At 33.0% G+C, this 19,667-nt stretch overlaps 1 protein-coding gene across 4 annotated transcripts; it reads left to right on the forward strand.

The window, feature by feature from the left end:
• The first annotated feature begins 754 nt into the window (after window positions 1-754).
• LOC107901582 (40S ribosomal protein S12) lies at window positions 755-3,154 on the forward strand. 4 transcript variants are annotated; one of them, XM_016827636.2, is made up of 6 exons: window positions 755-851; window positions 958-1,002; window positions 1,273-1,561; window positions 2,226-2,291; window positions 2,478-2,554; window positions 2,930-3,154. In XM_016827636.2, exons 2-5 carry the CDS (start codon window positions 995-997, stop codon window positions 2,529-2,531), a joined length of 417 nt encoding a protein of 138 aa, XP_016683125.2. In that variant the 5' UTR covers window positions 755-851; window positions 958-994; the 3' UTR covers window positions 2,532-2,554; window positions 2,930-3,154. The 4 variants fall into 4 exon arrangements, with proteins under 4 accessions (XP_016683125.2, XP_016683124.2, XP_040951305.1 ...); XM_041095371.1 differs by having other exon boundaries at window positions 765-855; XM_016827635.2 differs by lacking the exon at window positions 2,930-3,154 and having other exon boundaries at window positions 2,478-2,811.
• The last annotated feature ends 16,513 nt before the right edge of the window (window positions 3,155-19,667 follow it).

The raw sequence follows: 19,667 nt of genomic DNA on the forward strand, positions 1-19,667 counted from the left end.
CTTCAAATGGATATATCTTCATAGAAGGACTATCATATTTCTACAATATTAGCATGATTCACATTCAAAATTTTTGTTTCAAAAATTGCCAACTTCAAACATTGAAAGTTATAAAGTCTGTCGCAGTGTTAGCTCAATGACCACTTCCATTAACATCGCACGAGCCACTTCAAGTATACTTGCCTCAAAAAATATTATTACATGTGTCATGTCATTTAAACTTGTTATTTCTACATATTACTCATAAAAAAATTAATTGATAGAGTTAATGATTACCGTTTTATGTTAAGATTGAGAATTCAAAATTTAAAATGTATGAGGACTAAAAATGAACAATATTGGAGAAAATGGGCTAAACCTACAAACTTTATGCATTAATAGAAGAATTTAACCAAAGGAATTTAAATGTTAGTATCTAAATCAAGATTGGAATTTTAAAATTCAAAAAATACAAAGACTAAAATTAACAATTTAAAAGTACAAATACTAAATCAACTACTTACAGATACATGATTAATAGCAAAAATTAACCAAAAAGATATAATTGCTACTATTTGGATTGTGATTAAAATTTTAAAATTCAAAAATATAGTAACTAAATTTAACTAATTTAAAAAGTATAATAATTAAATCCATATCTTACACATAATATAAGGACTAATAACAGAATTTCACCTAAGAAAAAACCCAATAGAATTTAGCGCATTACAAAGCCCAATTAAAAGAGAGGAGCCCAAAGGACCCAATTAAAAGATTGAAAGAAATAGGGCTTCGTTTATAAGAATCCCTTCTCTATTATTGCTAAAACCCTTCGCCATTCCTTCGCCACCCAGCTGCTGCAAATCTCTCTCGTGGGTTCGCCGCTCTTCATATTTCTGTTCTTTAGCTTTCGCTGTTTTTAGATTAGCCAAAAGATCCGGTTCCATTAACGCTTTCTTTTTCTTCTTCTTTTACCAGGAAACAATACCTCCGGTTCCAACTTCAGCTCAAAAATATGTCAGGGTAAGCAACAATTTATCCCTTTTTTAAGGTTTCAAGGCCGTTTTCAGTACACTATCACATAAATTTAAATCTTTTTGTTGGGTTTGTTCTGATTTCTCCATATGAAATTCGAATTGCTTTGCATTCTCATTATATACCCTTTGGGTTTGTTTGAATTGTTTATTTTATTTCAGATATTATTATTATTCGGAAGTTTTATCATGATTAGGGATAACTTTTTATTTTTATTTTAATGTATTTATGTTGTGTTCGTGCTGTTTGCTCTTGCAGGGAAGAAGTTGCGGTTGCCCAACCCGAGGCGGCGCCTGCACTCGGTGAGCCAATGGACATCAACACAGCCTTGCCCCTTGTGGTTAGGAAGTCACGAGCTCACGGTGGGCTCGCACGGGGATTACATGAAGCTGCTAAGGCAATTGAAAAGCACAATGCACATCTTTGCGTTATAGCTGATGACTGTGACCAGCCGGATTATGTTAAGCTGGTCAAGGCACTTTGTGCTGATCATAATGTTAAAGTGCTACGTGCCCCGAGCGCAAAATCACTTGGCGAGTGGGCTGGTGTAAGTGGCATTTTGTTGCTTGTTTATGTTTGAATTATTTCCTTGTGATCAGAACATGCTGAGGGTGCTGAACTGATACTGCTTGTTCATTATATGTTGAGTAGTTATTAGTTTTTGGAGACATTAAGTTAGAAAGCCAAATTGAAAGGGACTACTATTTCTGTAAATGCCGGTATTGTCATGGCACGATTGCATCTTGTGCCTTAGCACTAGACAACAACAGCTTCTTAGGTCCTTTGTGGCAAGTGCCATTTGATTAGGCACCTGCCCGATGTGCCTAGGTGTGCTTTTTTGCAAGGCAATAGGCATAAAATATAAGCTTGTCTGATTGAAGTCCATTTAAATTTCCTTTATTTTTCAAATTTTCAATAGATTATCTTTACTAGTAAGAAAGGGTCAGTACTAAATTTTCTCCTTCTCAATATTTGAATATTCGACAATAGGCATGGACCATAAGAAAATCATGCATATTGAGCAATAAAAAAAGTTGCTGTTTTGTATATATTTATATACAAAACACACATGCATATGTAATGCACTTCAGTCACACTAGCACTCTTTTTGGCACCTTGTGCCCGAGGTAGTATAAGGGTTGTAGCTCCTAAAGTGTGCCTTGCACCCTTGAAAATTGGTAAATGCTGATTGTGTTCATCTGTACATGCAGTTGTGTAAGATAGACTCTGAGGGTAAAGCACGAAAGGTAGTTGGTTGTTCCTGCGTAGTTGTGAAGGTATGAGCATGTACCTGGGAGTACAATCTAGTTTTGCTTAAAGAAATATTTGTCTAATCAAATTCATTCTTTCTTCTAACCTTATTTTCCATTTTAAATCATTTCTATTGTCGAGCAATATTTAGAAAACTTGAGTACATGTTCTTGACTCATTATTGTTGGGATCTATGGTTCTTTCTTCTGCAGGATTATGGTGAACAACATGAGGCCGTCGAAGTTGTTCAGCAGCACAAGGACTAGGTGACCGGAGGATGGTTTCTTTGGTAAAATCATAGCTATTTTTCTGGGCCATTTATATTTGTTTGATAGTGAACTGTGGATTAATATGCCTCAGAATTTCGTTTTCTTTTTCCGAAGTTGTTGCAATGCTGAACTGTTCGGTGTTTCTTAAATATGCTAGGCATTTTTTCCCTTTACTAAATTATGTGTTTAGTAGGAGCAAACCATTTGGAAATCCAACAATTTTATCAGATGTTTTGTCTTCTATTTATGAAAAACCAGTTCAAGTTTGCGTTGTTAATGGGGCTAGGACCTAGCTAAGCTCGATCCAAATTGTCTGTCCGGTTATAACATTGTTATTGGTTCATGGACTTGGTTCCATGCTTGACTATTGAATTTGCTTTTCTATGGTGGGGCAGTGAAAGTAGCCAAATCAATTGAAGGGAGAGAATTTAGGTTCAAACTCTGGAAATGACATTGGTGGAAGCAGCAGATTAACTCTGAAAGGATTAGCTTTTATGAACTGAAAAACAAATATTTATGGACCATAAAATGGAAAAATATTTTGTTAAAGACATAATCAAATTATATGTTAGGACATCTATATTACCGGGGTTAGTCGAGCTCGAGCGATGTTTTTTAAACTAGTCTATGATTTTTGTTTGATTCTTTCTGATTCATCAGCAGCTTATTTTATATTACTTTTAACATATATTTATATTTGTAAAAGAATGCAAGTGTCTATTTCGTTGGTAAAAGTTTATGAAAGTTGATTGGAGATAATGATATTTGTGTTCACGAGTGGTTTTAAAAATAGAATTAAAAATCATTATTTAAAAAAACTAAAAATATTTTTGTTTAATTAACTGAAGCATAATGCGAAAAGATAAATTCTTCCAAATACAATTTTTTTTCTATGGGTATTTTGATATGAGTATGAAATAATTTTTGAATATCTCAAAATTTTTTTGAATAATTTTATTATTGATTTTGATCATATTTATTTTTTTGACACAATATTTAGAATTATCTATAATTATTTTTCAACTCATAAATAAGATGATAATGCGTTTTATCGTACTTGAAATTAAGTTTTCTTGGATTGACAACAATGCTTATATTAATGGGTTAAGACATCATGACTATTTATTTTTAATGATAATTTATTTCAAAATTTTAATAAAATAAATTCAACTTAATATTTTCTACTTTTAAGTGATATGGTTATTTAACACCTTTTTGTTGAAAATTTTATTTTAAGTAAAAACTAAAATAATTATTAGACATATTTAAAATATTAAATGCTTATTGCCTACTCCCTCAGTTTAAATATAAATATTTCGTAAAAAATTACTTGACATTTTTTAATTATGAAGATTTGGATTTAACTCAGATACCATGATTTTTTTTCAAAGAGTATATTATAATTTTTGTGAATTTCAAATTTGAAGTAATGTAGATAAACAAATCAAATGAATTCAAATAAAGTCTGCTTGAATTAAATTTTAAGTATTAAAATTTTAAATTAAGCTTGAGCTCGATTTATTTGATTATCATTAAAAAAAATGAGAGCCAGATTTAACAAAAAAAGTCCAATCTACTAATTAGCTAATTTAATATTAACCAAGCTTTCTAGTAATTCTCTTCAGGTTTTTTACTTGTTCGTTCCATGTTTATTCGAACAAGAACGAATTTTTTACTTGGGCCACAAAAAGGATTCAGCCTCTTTGATGTTAATTGTTCATTGTCTATAAAATTGTGACATATTTAACAAAGCATCAGTTTGGTTCGACTAAGAATCTCAAGTGTTTCAATAGATCGTTGTGATGGTTATGAATTTATTGGATAATAATTGAGTTCTTATCTTTATCTTTTAGAGTGTATCAAGTTATTGAGGAACTTGTTTATGAAGACTATTGTGAGATAAATATAGAATATAATTAATGAATAAAATAAGCCTTTAAAGGAGTATTTCAAGCTTATCAAAACACTTGTTGATCATGTTGGAGAGCTTACAAATGGGCTATTGATCGATATTCTTGGTGAGTTGTGTGGGGTGTTTTATACATTCCCTATTTAGGGATTTGTTATGGAAAGATATTACTATTTAGGGATTTGTTATGGAAAGATATTATGTAATGTGAGGTATTTGAGAGAGAGTGATTTGTACAATTGAGACCAATATTGGGGTTGCAATTACTTCTTTGTGTACGGGTAAATTGACTTAAGCCAATAGGTGATCCAAACAATTGGTGAATATAATAATTCTCCGAGTAAGGCTCTGGAGATGTAGGATTGGGGAAACTTATCTCTTTGACTCACTTGCGCTTTGGATTTGTTTTGCAATCTCTCTTAAATTTTGTCCAGATTTTGTTCCAATAGAAGATAGGACGAAACTATTTTTTAATGGTTGTAATACTAGTTTTTTGTTCCAACATCCATTCATGTATTAATAGTTGGAACAAAGTGAAAATGAGTGCTTTTTCAATTGGTATTAAAGCGGGCTTCAAGAGTTATTTGTCTATGATTCGGTGTTTAGTTTGCGATAATGAAGTTGATCAATGCTTTGTATGCTTGGGTGAAAATGTGGTGTTACACTTAATCGCTTGGGAGTAACTCTCAGGGGCAATTATAATGAAGATTATGTGCCGTGTGAAATGCTTAATTTATGGTTAGTAACTTGCTCATTTCATGTTCTATTCGAACAATAATGAATTTTCTGCTTGGGCCATGGAAAGGATTCAACCTCTTTGATGTTAGTTGTTTATAGCCTACAAGATTGTGACATATTTTACAAAACAACAATTTGGTTCAGCTAGGACTCTCAAGTGTTTCAACCAATACTTGTGATGACCATAAGTTTATTAGATAAGGATTGAATTCTTATCCTTATCTTTTAAAGTATTTCAAGTTCTTGGAGGACTTGTTTATAAAGGCTATTGTGAGATACATACGAAATATAATTAATGGATAAAATCAGCCTTCAAAGGTGTATTTCAAGATTATCAAAGCACTGGTAGTTGATAATGTTGGAGAGCCTATAAATAGGCTGTTGATCGACATTCTTAGTGAGCCATGTGGGGTGTTGTAGACACTCCTTATTTAGGGATTTGTTATGGAAAGATATTATGTAATGTCAGGTATTTGAGGGAGAGTGATTTGTACAACTAGGGATGGTATTGGGACTATAATCACTTCTTTGTGTAAGAGTAGATTGGGTTTAATCCAATAGATGATCTAGAAAATTGGTGAACAAAATCATTCTATGAGTAAGGCCCTACAGATGTAGGATTGAGGAATTCAAACTGCGTTAACAAATATCATATGTTGATTCTCTTTTTACTCATCTCGTTGACTCACTTGCGCTTTGGATTTGTTTTGCAAACTCTCTTAAATTATATTTAGATTCTATTTGTAACACCCCTCGCCTGATCTGATCACCAGGTCCAAGTTACAGGATGCTACAGGCGTTATCAGAGCAACTACAAACACAAAACATTTAAAATAGCACAATTCATGCAAACATAAGCATTTTAGTTCATAAACATGATATATAATCTTTCTCGGGTTTTATACGAGCCTACGTACGCTCTAAAGTCAACCCAAGATTAAATAGGGACCTTTTAGCAACATTTAAAAAAAAACAAGTATCGATACCAATTTGAACTTTGAAGTTCAAAAAAGTAAACAAAAATCAAAAGTATTGATACCTTTCTTAAAGTATCGATACCCTATAACTGTATCGATACTATTTTACAGTTTAATGTTTTGAAAATTAAAGAAAATTACTAAAATATCGATACTCTTCCCAAGGTATCAGTACCTCAGAGAAAAATTTCAAATTCTAAATTTGGTACCTATTTATTCCAATCTAAAAACTTGCACATCTAGTGCATAATTACCAAATTTTCTTGCATAAAAACCATACCCAATTGCAAATCAAACCATGCATAAATATCGGCATTCATTTTTACATTCAACTAAACCAAAAATTCAACCATAACCTAAACATTTTAATACCAAAGTGTTTAAACAATCTATTTGGCAATTCTCAAACATATATCTATCTTCAAGCTTTCCAAACATACTTAGACATGCTTTCTTATCTTGTCAATTTACCACAAACATATTTATATAAACTATTCAAATACCATAACATACCATTCAAGCTATTTACCAACTTTCTAACCTTGGCAATACCAAAATTTCATATACAAATACCATATCAAAGGCCATATGCATAGTTTTTACTATTAGCAATTTACATCTCAAACATACCACTTCCATAGTCATATACACAACTCAAACCATTTACCACAAGCATGCCATATCAACAAACATCATCAATATGCAAAGTCATGCATAATATGGATTTCAAACAATATCACTGTTCAAGGATAACCAAAGTACAACACCTATATACATGCCACAAAATAAAACTTTGAAACGATGCAAAAGCTACTAAAATAACAACAAGATAGTGTGAGCTTTCGGACGATCCTTATTGACACGCTCTGCAAGTGACAACTACAAGAAAAGAGAAATAACTGTATAAGCATATTGAATGCTTAATAAGCTCATAATAAAATTTACTTAACTTACCTTGACATTACAACAATTTAAAAAATTGTAATACATTGGTATCTAACATGACATTCTTTAGCATCCTTATACTTTCATGTGCAATTCAACAATACAAACAAAAGGTTAGTTCATTTGCATATATCATGATACTTAAATTAAATATATATACAATCGTTCCATCCTATATCATATACTATATAAGGTAAGCTGAATTTGCAAACATAGCAATTCACTTCATGTTCAAACATTTGAACCATTTCATTTCTGTTTTAATCACTGTTTTCGCATGGGGGAACTATAATAAATTAAATTCGGATACCAGACTTGTATGCTTTTATAAGCTGACATATTTGGGCTGCTCACACAAGATTCAGATCAGGTGCGATGATTGCTCACACAAGCTTCAAAGTATCCGCAACATATGTTGGATCTCAAACCATCATATAAGTGTTTGATCAAATACTCGTTTCCTTAATTGTGTGAACCATTTCCTTTTTTGTTGGGACCCTAATGGCATGTCATTTGTATCCTAGTCATTTACTAAGCTCATGCGGGCACTGTTACCAAATCAGTATAATTTTACACCCTATAGTAATATACACATTTATATATTCCATATACATTTCGGTATCCATATCAATGCCTAGAAACAACCCATAATGATAACAATATTCATGCTTTACAATTTAATCCATTTGATGTAAAATTCATCCAATTCACAACAATTTAATTCACAAACAAAATAAATACAATTTGAAATATCAATTAACTAAAATAGTAAACTTCATATGAACTTACTTGGCAAAACAACAAACGAACAAGTCAATAAGGACTAATAAACAATTTGGCTTTTTCCTCGATTATCTTCGATTTGGTTCAAATATCGATCTATACAATAATTCAGTTTGATTTACCAATTCCAAACATCTTATAACAACCTATTATATGCATATATAAGTTTAAGTTCATTTTTCAAATGTTTCTTAAAGTTTTGCATTTTATTCAATTTAGTCCCTAAAATCAAAATTGCCATAACTTTTAAATTTGAGCTTCAAATTTCATAATCAATCTCAATTACATCCTTCTATGACTCTCTCTTATCTATAATTATAGTAATTTTACATCAATTTTGTAATATATACACTTTAGTCCCTATGTTAAAAAAACTAACAATTAAACTTTACAAATTAGTTCTTTTTCATTTCTAAGCTTAAAACCTAACAATTTAACACCAAAAGCTTTAAGAAATTAACAATGACAACTTTTGAAAAATTTAACACTTTTGCAAAATAATACTTGGGCTAGCTAAATCAAACTCTCACGATCTCAAAAACATAAAAATTATGAGAAATGAACTAGAAAACACTTACGAATCAAGGAACAAAGTTGAAGAAACTTGAAACCCTCTTTTCTTTCTTTTATTTCATGAGGAAGAAGATGAACATGCAAATGACCTTTTTTTTCATCTTATATACTTATAATTAAAATATATTTAATCATAATTATTTAATTAAACATAAATTAACAAGATTAATGATAATTAAAAAAATTTGTGGATGCAGGATGTCATCCACCATTGTTTGGCATATTTATAAGGGTCCAATTGCTCAATTGATTATTCGGTTAATTAAAAAACTCCATAGCAATTAATTTTTACTTCTTTTACAATTTAGTCCTTGTAGCACCCCAAACTCGTCCTAGAAGTTATAACTGGATGTTGAGGAATTACATTAATTTGATTAAAGGCCTTTGTTTCGATCAAACTAGAAACATGTTTCAAAAATATAAAATTTTGGCTAAACTACCAAAGATGGTTAGAGAAATCGAAGTTCGAAAACACTTATTTAAAACCCAGAATTCACATTCAAAATCGCGTGTTTTGAAAGTACTAACGTTAGCAGATTAGTTCTAGTATTAAAACAATCTTTTGTTACAGACCATATATTTTATTTTCAGAAAATACTTAAATGATTACTTAACCTTGCAGTGGAAAATTTTCAAAGTTTGTTTTCGTATTGAAAACCGAAAATCTAACTTGTTAGCTTATGTGATTTGCAGTTTAATGGTCAAAAATATTAAATGCCAACAAATAAAACAAAAACCAAAACCAGACCCAAAAATAAATTAAAACATAAATCCATAAATATTTTATCGGGCAACCAATCTGAGCTTCTGCACACCATCCAGTCCTAAGTTAGAAGTTAACCTGAAATGTATTAAAAAAATAAATGAGCTAGAAGCCTAGTGTGTGACTCAGCCCACAAGCATAATCTTGATTTAACAAGTGCACATGTAAATGTCATGACAAAATTTTACGTTTAATGTACAAATAGCATATCAGAATATTGTATTACCAGAAACATATATCAGATCATAATGTCATATTTCTGGAAGATATTTTGGATCAAAATATCATACTTTCATAAACATATATCAAACCAGAATGTCTTGTTTTCGAAGGCACATATCATACCAGCATGTCATATCATACCAGAACAAATGCAGACGCAAATCCTACCTCCATCTACTACACATCGGGTCGTGGTGGTATGCCACTCATAATAGTGCAGCTGAGTTGCCAAACATATATTGCAGTTTAACAGTAAAAAATGCAGTAATACTGTCGAAAAACACTTCCTCTAGGAAATCAGAACCCACCCCAATGCATATGCAAAATCATGTTAACATACATACGTATCACATAGGTTGTATGCACAATAAATAAATAGATATTATATGGAACATAACTTACACATAATTTATACAGATCATAACATATCATACTACATGGTCGAATTGGATAGCTTATCAGAAAAAATAACGAAATATGTATAACACACATGGTTTACAAAATAGTCATGCTTAACTCACGTACCTATTAATAACAGATCATATCACATTATTATACTTATCAGAACTTATTTAACGTACTTCCTACACTTACCCATATTTGTTTTACTGAAATTTATGCTTTTCTAGGCCTATATAATGCCCCAAACCAAAATTTAGAGTCCCCTAGTCGACCCTAAATTGGACCTCAAAATTGACCCACTACAGATCTCTAAACAAATTCTAGGACATAGCATCATCTCCAGCTTTCTGATTACTGCCCTCAGAAATGGGCGTCTCCACATAATAGCTAATTTCCAAATTGGACATACTGCCCCGAGAAAAGGACTCGGCGTGAGTCACTTAACAATGTCCATCACGTCTTTACACACCGTGCCCATAAGTACCACGTAATTTTATTTTACTAATCTTCAATTCAAAAATCTAAAGTTTAACTTAGAATCCTAAGTCATATGTTTAGCAGAATTGCTTAATTATCTTAAAGTAGAGAATATTTTATTTGATAATCTCTAATGTTTTTCAAGCTATCTAAAGTTGCTAAAGTGCAAATAACCAAAGTATAAGTAACTTATTAGATAAGTGTCAGAGTCTCGAATTCACATTTTTAGAAATTTAGTAAATTTTTGTGCAAACTCACCTACATTAGATTTCCAAAAATTTCTTAAAAATTAGAAATTTCAAAACATATTATGGATAAAAAATTAAACCCCAAAAACCACAGCCCAAGTTTTGCAACCTGACTCTAATACCACTAAATGTAACACCCCAAACCTGACCTAGAAGTTATAACCGGATATTGAGGAATTACATTAATTTGATTAAAAGCCTTTGTTTTGATCAAACTAAAAACGTGTTTCAAAAATATAAAATTTTGGCTAAACTACCAAAGATGGTTAGGAAAATAGAAGTTCGAAAACACTTATTTAAAACTCAGAATTCACATTCAAAATCGCATGCTTTGAAAGTACTAATGTTAGCAGATCAGTTCCAGTATTAAAATAATCTTTCATTACAAACCATATATTTTATTTTCAAAAAATACTTAAATGATTACTTAACCTTGCAGCAGAAAGTTTTCAAAGTTTATTTTTATTTTGAAAACAGAAAATCTAACTTGTTAGCTCGTGTGATTTGCAGTTTAATGCTCAAAAATATTAAATGCCAACGAATAAAACAAAAACCAAAACCAGACCCAAAAATAGATTAAAACATAAATCCATAAATATTTTATCGAGAAACCAATCCGAGCTCCCACACGTCGTCCAGTCCTAAGTCAGAAGTTAACCTAAAACGTATTAAACAAACGAATGAGCTAGAAGCCTAGTGTGTGGGTCAGCTCTCAAGCATAATTTTGATTTAACAAGCACACATGTAAATGTCATGACAAAATTTTACTTTTAATTTACAAATAGCATATAGAATATTGTATTACCAGAAACATATATCAGATCATAATGTCATATTTCTAAAAGATATTTCGGATTGAAATATCATATTTTCATAAAATATATCAAACAAGAATGTCATGTTTTCGGAAACACATATCATATCAGCATGTCATACCAGACTAGAACAAATGCAGACACAAATCCTACCTCCATCTGCCACACACCAACTCCGTCTAACCAGTCACACCGGACCGTGGTGGTATGCCACTCATAATAGTGCAGTTGAGCTACGAAACATATATTGCGTTTTAACTGTCAAAAATGCAGTAATACTGTCGAAAAACACTTCCTCTAGCAAATCAGAATCCACCTCAATCCATATGCAAAATCATTTTAACATACATACGTATACATAGGTTGTATGCACGCATACATAAACAGATATTATACGGAACGTAACTTACACATAATTTATACAGATCATAGCATATCATATTACATTGTCGAATTGGATAGCTTATCAGAACAGATTGTAATCCCCAAAACCCAGCCTAGACGTTATGGTCGTATCTGGCAATGTCACACGATAGTGTTTTTGAAACCTCGTTGTTACGTTGAAAACATTCTATGTTATTATCTTTAATAAACCTTTGTTAGAACTTAGGAAGTCGTCTTATTCATTTAAAACATTTGTTTTGAAACATCCCTCGTTGCGGAAGCTTTAATAAAACAATTTAAGTGATCATGCGTTTAGAAACTACTTTAACTTTTTAAAAAGCGAATTTCTTACGAATAGCAAGTATAAATCCATAAAGTAAAATAAATAAATAAAAACCCAAAATTTAAAACCAAAGTCCCAGAGGGTCCTTAAATTACAACCCAAATAATCAATAATAATTAAATCATAAAACATAAATTAAAAACCATGAAGTCCAAAAATTTATGTGGTCACTGTTGAGTCTTTCGTCGCACCGATCCGTCTAAGTCTGGGGATTACCTGTGCACATTAAAAAAAGGGTGAGTTTACGTAAACTCAGTGTGTAATCTCGCAGAAACAAACAAACAATCAGTATTCACAATGCATAGTTGAACAGTCTTGGGCCTAAGCCCTTTTCAGTATTAGTGACAGTTTGGGCCTTAGCCCATCTCAATACAGTGTCAAAAATGCAGTATGGCCTTAGCCCATCACAGTATCAGTAGTAGTAACAGTTATGTAGTAGTAAAATACTACCCATCTAACCTCTACACACCATCTCCGTCCAACCCTACACTCTATGTGGGGATATAATCAACCCACCCATCCCTACACTCCAAGTAGTACCAAATCCTGCACAAAACAGTAGTTTGCAGCTGAGCTGCTAGTAAATTAGGCTTAAAGCCTTTCAGTACACTTCCTTCGAATAACAACCCCCAACCCAATGCAATGCAACATACAATGGATGATATGCTATTATGCAATTTCAGTACATATATTCGGTTCAGATATTAACATGCTCAGTACAAATATCATTTAGTCAATTTCACACATTTAGGGGTTTAAGTAGCGCTTACCAACCTTACAGTAGGTTCACAGTCGACTTGGGCAACCCGTGCAACCTTAGAAACATTTCGGTAAAAATGGGCCCACACGCCCGTGTGGCCCACTCGGCCCAAATTGGCCTTGGCCGTGTGATCCATTTTTAATATAACTCATGCTAGCTAAATATTCATATATGTTTTCATTATTTACTTATATGTTCATTCAAAGTTGTCTACTTGAGCCATTGTCCCTAAATTATTTATATCTTGAGCTACAGAATTCCAAATTAAGATCCGCTTGATGTTTTCGAAACTAGACTCAAATACTTTTCTACTATAAAATTTTTAGATTTTATAGTTTATCAACTAAGTACAATAAAATCTTCAAATCTATCCCGATTCTGCTGTTTGACAGCTTCAACCTTTCCTTACTAAAAATTATTTATCTCTTAGTACAAAATTTGCATAATGTTTCCATTTGTTTCTCTTGAAAATAGACTCGTTAAAGATTTAAACATATAAATTTATGCCCCTAATTATGTTTTTACAATTTTCAATGATTTTTCCAAAGTCAGAACAGGGGAACCTAAACCCATTCTGATCTTGTCTCACAAAATTCATTATATCTCATAACTTACAATTTCATTGCTTACACTGTTTCTTCCATGAAAAACTAGACTCAATAAAATTTAATTTTGTATTTTATTAAACCTCTAACTCAATTTCCACTATTTTTGATGATTTTTCAAAGTTAGACTACTGCTGCTGTCCAAAACTATTTTAGTGTAGAATGTTGATTTCAAAGTTTATAACACCCTTATTTCCTTTCTCTACAATTTTTCGCATCATTTTCTCTTATTTCTCTTATTTCTTGATAGCAAAAAATTTTAGCTTTTCGCCAAATCCCATTTTCTGCGTTTCGGGTACACACCTGGTATCGTTTTTTATGCGTAAGCACTCCTAAGCCTCCAGAACCTAAAAAAAATCGAGCAACAAATCTTGAGATTAATCAGTTAATTCGTTTTTAATCAACCAATTTTGGAAGGAAATCTACTAAAAACCTAACAAACACCTTACCTCGCTTGAGTAACCAAGAGTTCGCACAATCACAACATCGATTCAAAACCACTAGCCCCTTGATTAACTCCTAAACACCAAAAAGGAATCCCTCTTTCAGAGATTAACCAAGAACGATTAATAATAGATAAATCTGTTACTTACCGAACACATGTAACCAATGATGAACAACCAAATCAATTGGAAAATAAAGAAAGAAACAGAAGGGGAAAAATAATGGAAATTTCGGCAGCAACTAGGGGAAAGAATTGACAGAGAAGGGAAAAAAGAAGAAGAAAACGTTAGAAAAAGTTTGGGTAATTGGAGAGAAAACCAAAACTCTACTTTTTTTTTCCTACAACAAAAAGATAATCACATTATTTTCTGATAACCTCTCCCGCATTATCTCCTAAAATCACTTCCTATTAACCCACTAAAACACAACTACTCAGAATTTTACCCCACCAACACTCCACTTATCCACCAGACTAGCAGACCCATTCTCTTAATTATTTTCCAACTTTTACTTAAAAGCCTACTAACCAAAGATAGGGCTTATTCATAAAAATACCAAAATTTGCCCCAAGTCTTGACTTGAACTTAGGGCCTCTCACACACCCAAAACACTTAACCACTAAAGCAGATACACAATTGTGTCATACCTTCGCAAGAACAAAAATAAAAATTCTGAGGCGTTACACAGATAACATAATATGTATAACACACATGGTTTACAAAATAGTCATGCTTAGCTCACGTACCTACTTATAGCAGATCATATTGCATTATTATACTTATCGAAACTTATATAAAATACTTCCTACACTTACCCATATTTGTTTTACTGAAATTTATCATTTTCTGGGCCTACATAATGTCCCGGAGCCAAATTTTGAGTCCTTTATTCGACCCCTAATTGGGCCTCAAAATTAGCCCACATGGCCGTATAGCCCACACGACCCAAAAACCTTGCCCGTGTGGTCGACACAGCCTACCCACATGGTCTACATGATTTCACACGCCTGTGTGCCCCACACAGCCTGCATGATTTCACCCGACCTACCCACACGGTCTGGCACACGGCCGTGTGGTCACTGGACAATTTCAAAAGTAATCCATGTTTAGTGTATTTCTCGAATTTCGAGTGACAACTCGGGTTACAATCACACACTTAGGTATTTTTCTGATGCAGATACCATGACACTTTTGAATCCCTAAACGAAATTAAAAAAAATAAACCAATGAACACCCAACATTAGAATTAAAGCTTGCATTCAATATCCTTAACTTGATACAACAGTTCCTAAAAAAATTGACATTCAACTTAATCGATTAGCAACCAAAAATCAAATTATGATCCTTAATAGAAAATTGATCACTTACCTTAAAAAAATAACGGATTAAAAATCGAGCCTAAATTATCGAAAAGCCATCGCTCACCCCACGTTTCTCTCTTATCGAGAACCAATATGATCAATACTTAATTTAACAACTAACCTAGAAAAGATATTCCTTCTGACCAACTGAGTAAAATATTTATGCTAAACAAACAATACTCACAACCAATTACCAATGGAAACACAAGAATTGATCGTGTAGGGAAAAAAATGGAAATCAAAATTGAGACTAAACAAAAGAAAATAACGACATCAATAGACATGAACGAATAAAGGAACCACAAAGAAAGAGAAAGATTTTTGAAAAGAAATAAGGTTAGAGGATTTTCTTTAAAAATAATAATGAGCAAAACCAAAAAGAATAAAATTAAAGAAGCAAAAGAAATCAAATGAATCATAAACAAAACAACAAAAAAATAATGTGAGCAGTCAACTAATGAGATTGCAAAATTGAAAGAGTGGAGAGAGAAATTGTGAGGAAGTGGACAACAATTTTGGAGACATTTTAGGGAAACTGATACTTAACCAATCCCTATCAAATTTCCAACATTTAAAATTAAATTCCAATTCTTGACCACATGATTGACACAAAACAAGGGAATAAAAATATTTCCGTTGAACTAGAAGGCTTATTGATAATACTAGAAAGAACATATGTTTTCTCCCTACTTATTGGTTAAATTATCCCTGTTGACACCATTTTTTTTGATAAAATTGGGTTCGACTTGTTTTTGAAAACGAAAACGAAAACGAAAACAAAAACGGGAGTCGCCACCAATCTTTTTTTTATGAGGTGTGATCGGGTCACCTCGAAAATTCGTTTTTAATAAAAGATTTAATTTTTATTAAAACAATGATTTTGGTCTACGAAATTCAGAAAAATGGGTTCGGGAGTCGGTTACGCATGAGGAAGGATTAGCACCCTCGATACGCCCAAAATTGGTACCTAGTTGATTACTTAATGTCTTGGTGTCGAAAATTGAGAACTTTAAAGAATTTAAAAATACGATCCTTCTTTATGTGTGTTATTTTAAAATTACTCGAAGAAATCAAAATGGAAAAATGCCTTCTTATCTCGAAGTAACAAGATGTCACATCCAGTAAGTTAGGACCCGACACCTCGTATTTTGAGAGTAAGTTTGCCTTTTATTTTTGATTTGACCTCATTTGTTTTAATTTTAAAAGGATATTCGGTTATTTAGGATCAACGTGAGAAAAATCGAAGCTCAGTAAGTTAGGGCACGATTTTTTTGAATTTTCTAAATACGAAATATTGCCTTATTTTGAAAGTTTAAAAAGGATATTTGGCTATTTTGGTCGAGCTAGAAATCGAAACCCAGCACGTTACGGCACGTTTTCTCGATTTTCTAAACTCAAAACATTGCCTTATTTGAAAAAAAAATTTCTTTTTGATGTATGGTGTTAATATGCATAGCACAACAATAATAAATATGATGGCATAAAAACAATACGAGCAATAGCAACAAAAATAAGATAATAAAAGGGACCAATAAATAACATACAAAGTGACAAGTACATAGTCAAATAAAATTGAATCTTTCTTTCTAAATAATAATGAAAATGTAAACAAATAAATAACGAATAGATGTAGAAAACGTATATACATGAACGTATACAAAATTATGAAAATATGAAAAATCTATGTACGTATACATATTGTGAGATTATTAAATATAAAATATATGTAAGTATGTATATACATGTATTGGTATATGAATTAAATATGTAAATATATAAGTATATATATGCATGTAGAAAACATGAAATATAAAAAAATATATTTCAAATAAATAAAGAATATGTACATATATATATAAATTATAAGATATAGGAAGAAATGTATATGAGTATGTATATATATAAATTATAGAAAAAATATGTACGTGTATATATGTATTATAAAAAACGCATGTACGTATATAATGATTTAAATAAAGTAATACAAATAATAAGAAAAATATTAGGTAAATAATATATATATAACTTAAAATAAATAATAAAGGAATTCCTTTTTTCCAAAAAAAATAAATTAAATGAACTAAGGGACGAAACTAAAATCAAACCAAAATCTGGGGTCTCAACCATAAATAAATAAAAGGTGTGACTGAGGACTGTAATGAAATAAACGCAAAAACATGGGGGCAGATTAAGAAACGCAAAATAAGGAACCGAAAGGATCAAATTGAAAGCGTGCGACAAAGTGGAAGGACCCACAGCGCAAATATCCCTTTCACTTTGAAAACGCGCGGATCCCTTGCCACTCGGGTCGGGTCGAACCGGGTCCCCCATACGGCGCCGTTTTGGGGCCACTGAAACAGTCCCCAAACGACGCCGTTTTGCATCTTCTATAAAAGCCAAAATTATTTTTAACATCATTTCTTCCATTCTGTTTAAAAAAACTCTCATTCTCTCAACTCTCTCCTTTTTTTCCCCGAATCCGGCCAAGGTCCCGACCATGGCCACCGCCGCAGCGCCGCCGTGGCTGGTGGCCGACGTTACACAAAAATGGTAATTTTTTGGCCCGTTTAAAACCCCGTTTGGAGGCCGAGCTTTCTTGGCCCGAATACTGAGAGGAAGGACCCTTCGCCCCGCCTTTTAGAGCCAATTTCACCGACGGAGAGGCCTCCGACGACACGGCCGAAGGGCTCCCCATGTATTTCCTTCCTCTTTTCTCTATTCCATTATTATTATTAAAAATATTTGTAAAAGAAATGAACAAAACAAAATACAAAGGAAAACAGAGAACGAAGAAACAAAAAGAAAAGAAACGATTAGATTTTTCAACCTTTAAAATTCTTAGTCTCTTTTTGATTATCTGATGCGCGTTTTTTCAAAGAAAATCGAAGCAGCTAAACAATGATAAGCTTCGGCCTTTATAGCCGATTTCAAACTCTTAAATCTATTATTTTTGTCGTTTTTCATCTTGGATTATTCGTCTGTTGCTTTTTGCTACTTTTGTTTTGTAGGTGTCTGACACACATGGAGGAGGCCTGGCGCGCATAAGCGGTTGGCTGCCAGGAGTAGAGGCGTGCGGCTAGGTGGGCAGTAGGGACTGCGGCGCAAAAAAGGGTTAGGGGACCCTAGGGTTTTCTGCCGAAAATGTTAATGTTGTGGGCTAGGGTTTTTAATTTTTGGGCCTTGTTTTTATTTGTTTTGGGTCTTTAGGCCCAGGTCAAAATTGACCTGTTACAGATGCCCCTCTTTGCTCATTGTCGTGTAACGAGAATGGAGCAAAGACTTTTGAAGGGTCAATTTTGCCTGGTCTTGTCGAATCTTGACTTCTTTGGGTGCCCCTTCTCTTCGTTGCCTCATTCCAATCCACTGCATCTTGTTGCTTTGATCCACTTCACGACATCTTTAGAGAGGTACGACTTCAATCTACTTTGCTGCAACTCTATGGGGATGAGATTTCGGGTTTTAGTCTGCTCCGCTGCAACTTCAGGGAGGTAAGACTGGATGCGATCTGCTCTACTGCAACTTCAGAGAGATATGATCTGTGGTTTTGTCTGCTCCACTACTGCTTAGAGAGATAAGATCTGTGGTTTTGTTTGCTCCACTACTGCTTAGGGAGATAAGACTTGATGCGATCTGTTCCACTACTGCTTAGGGAGATAAGATCTGTGGTTTTAATCTGCTCTACTGCAACTTCAGGGAGATAGGATTGGTTTTTGTTCCGTCTGCTCCACTACTGCTTAGGTAGATAAGACTTGATACGATCTGCTCCACTACTGTTTAGGGAGATAAGATCTGTGTTTTTTATCCGCTCCACTGCAACTTCAGGGAGATAGGATTGGTTTCTTCCGTCTGTTCCACTGCAACTTCAGGGAGGTAAGACTAGATGCGATCTGCTCTACTGCAACTTTAGAGAGATATGATCTGTGTTTTTATCTGCTCCACTACTACTTAGGGAGATAAGATCTGTGGTTTTGTCTGCTCCACTACTGCTTAGGGAGATAAGACTTGATGCGATCTGCTCCACTACTGCTTAGGGAGATAAGATCTGTGGTTTTGTCTGCTCCACTACTGCTTAGGGAGATAAGACTTGATGCGATCTGCTCCACTACTGCTTAGGGAGATAAGATCTGTGGTTTTAATCCGCTCCACTGTAACTTCAGGGAGATAGGATTGGTTTTTTTTCCGTCTGCTCCACTACTGCTTAGGAAGATAAGACTTGATGCGATCTACTCCACTACTGCTTAGGGAGATAAGATCTGTGGTTTTAATCCGCTACACTGCAACTTCAAGGAGATAGGATTGATTTCTTTCAAATTGACTGCAATGTCGGGGAACAAGATTTGCCATTGTAGCTTCAATCTGATCTACGGCATCGCCAAGGAAGTAAG

This window comes from Gossypium hirsutum, chromosome D06 (assembly GCF_007990345.1).
Source record: "Gossypium hirsutum isolate 1008001.06 chromosome D06, Gossypium_hirsutum_v2.1, whole genome shotgun sequence".
In the NCBI taxonomy this organism is placed as follows: Eukaryota; Viridiplantae; Streptophyta; class Magnoliopsida; order Malvales; family Malvaceae; genus Gossypium; species Gossypium hirsutum.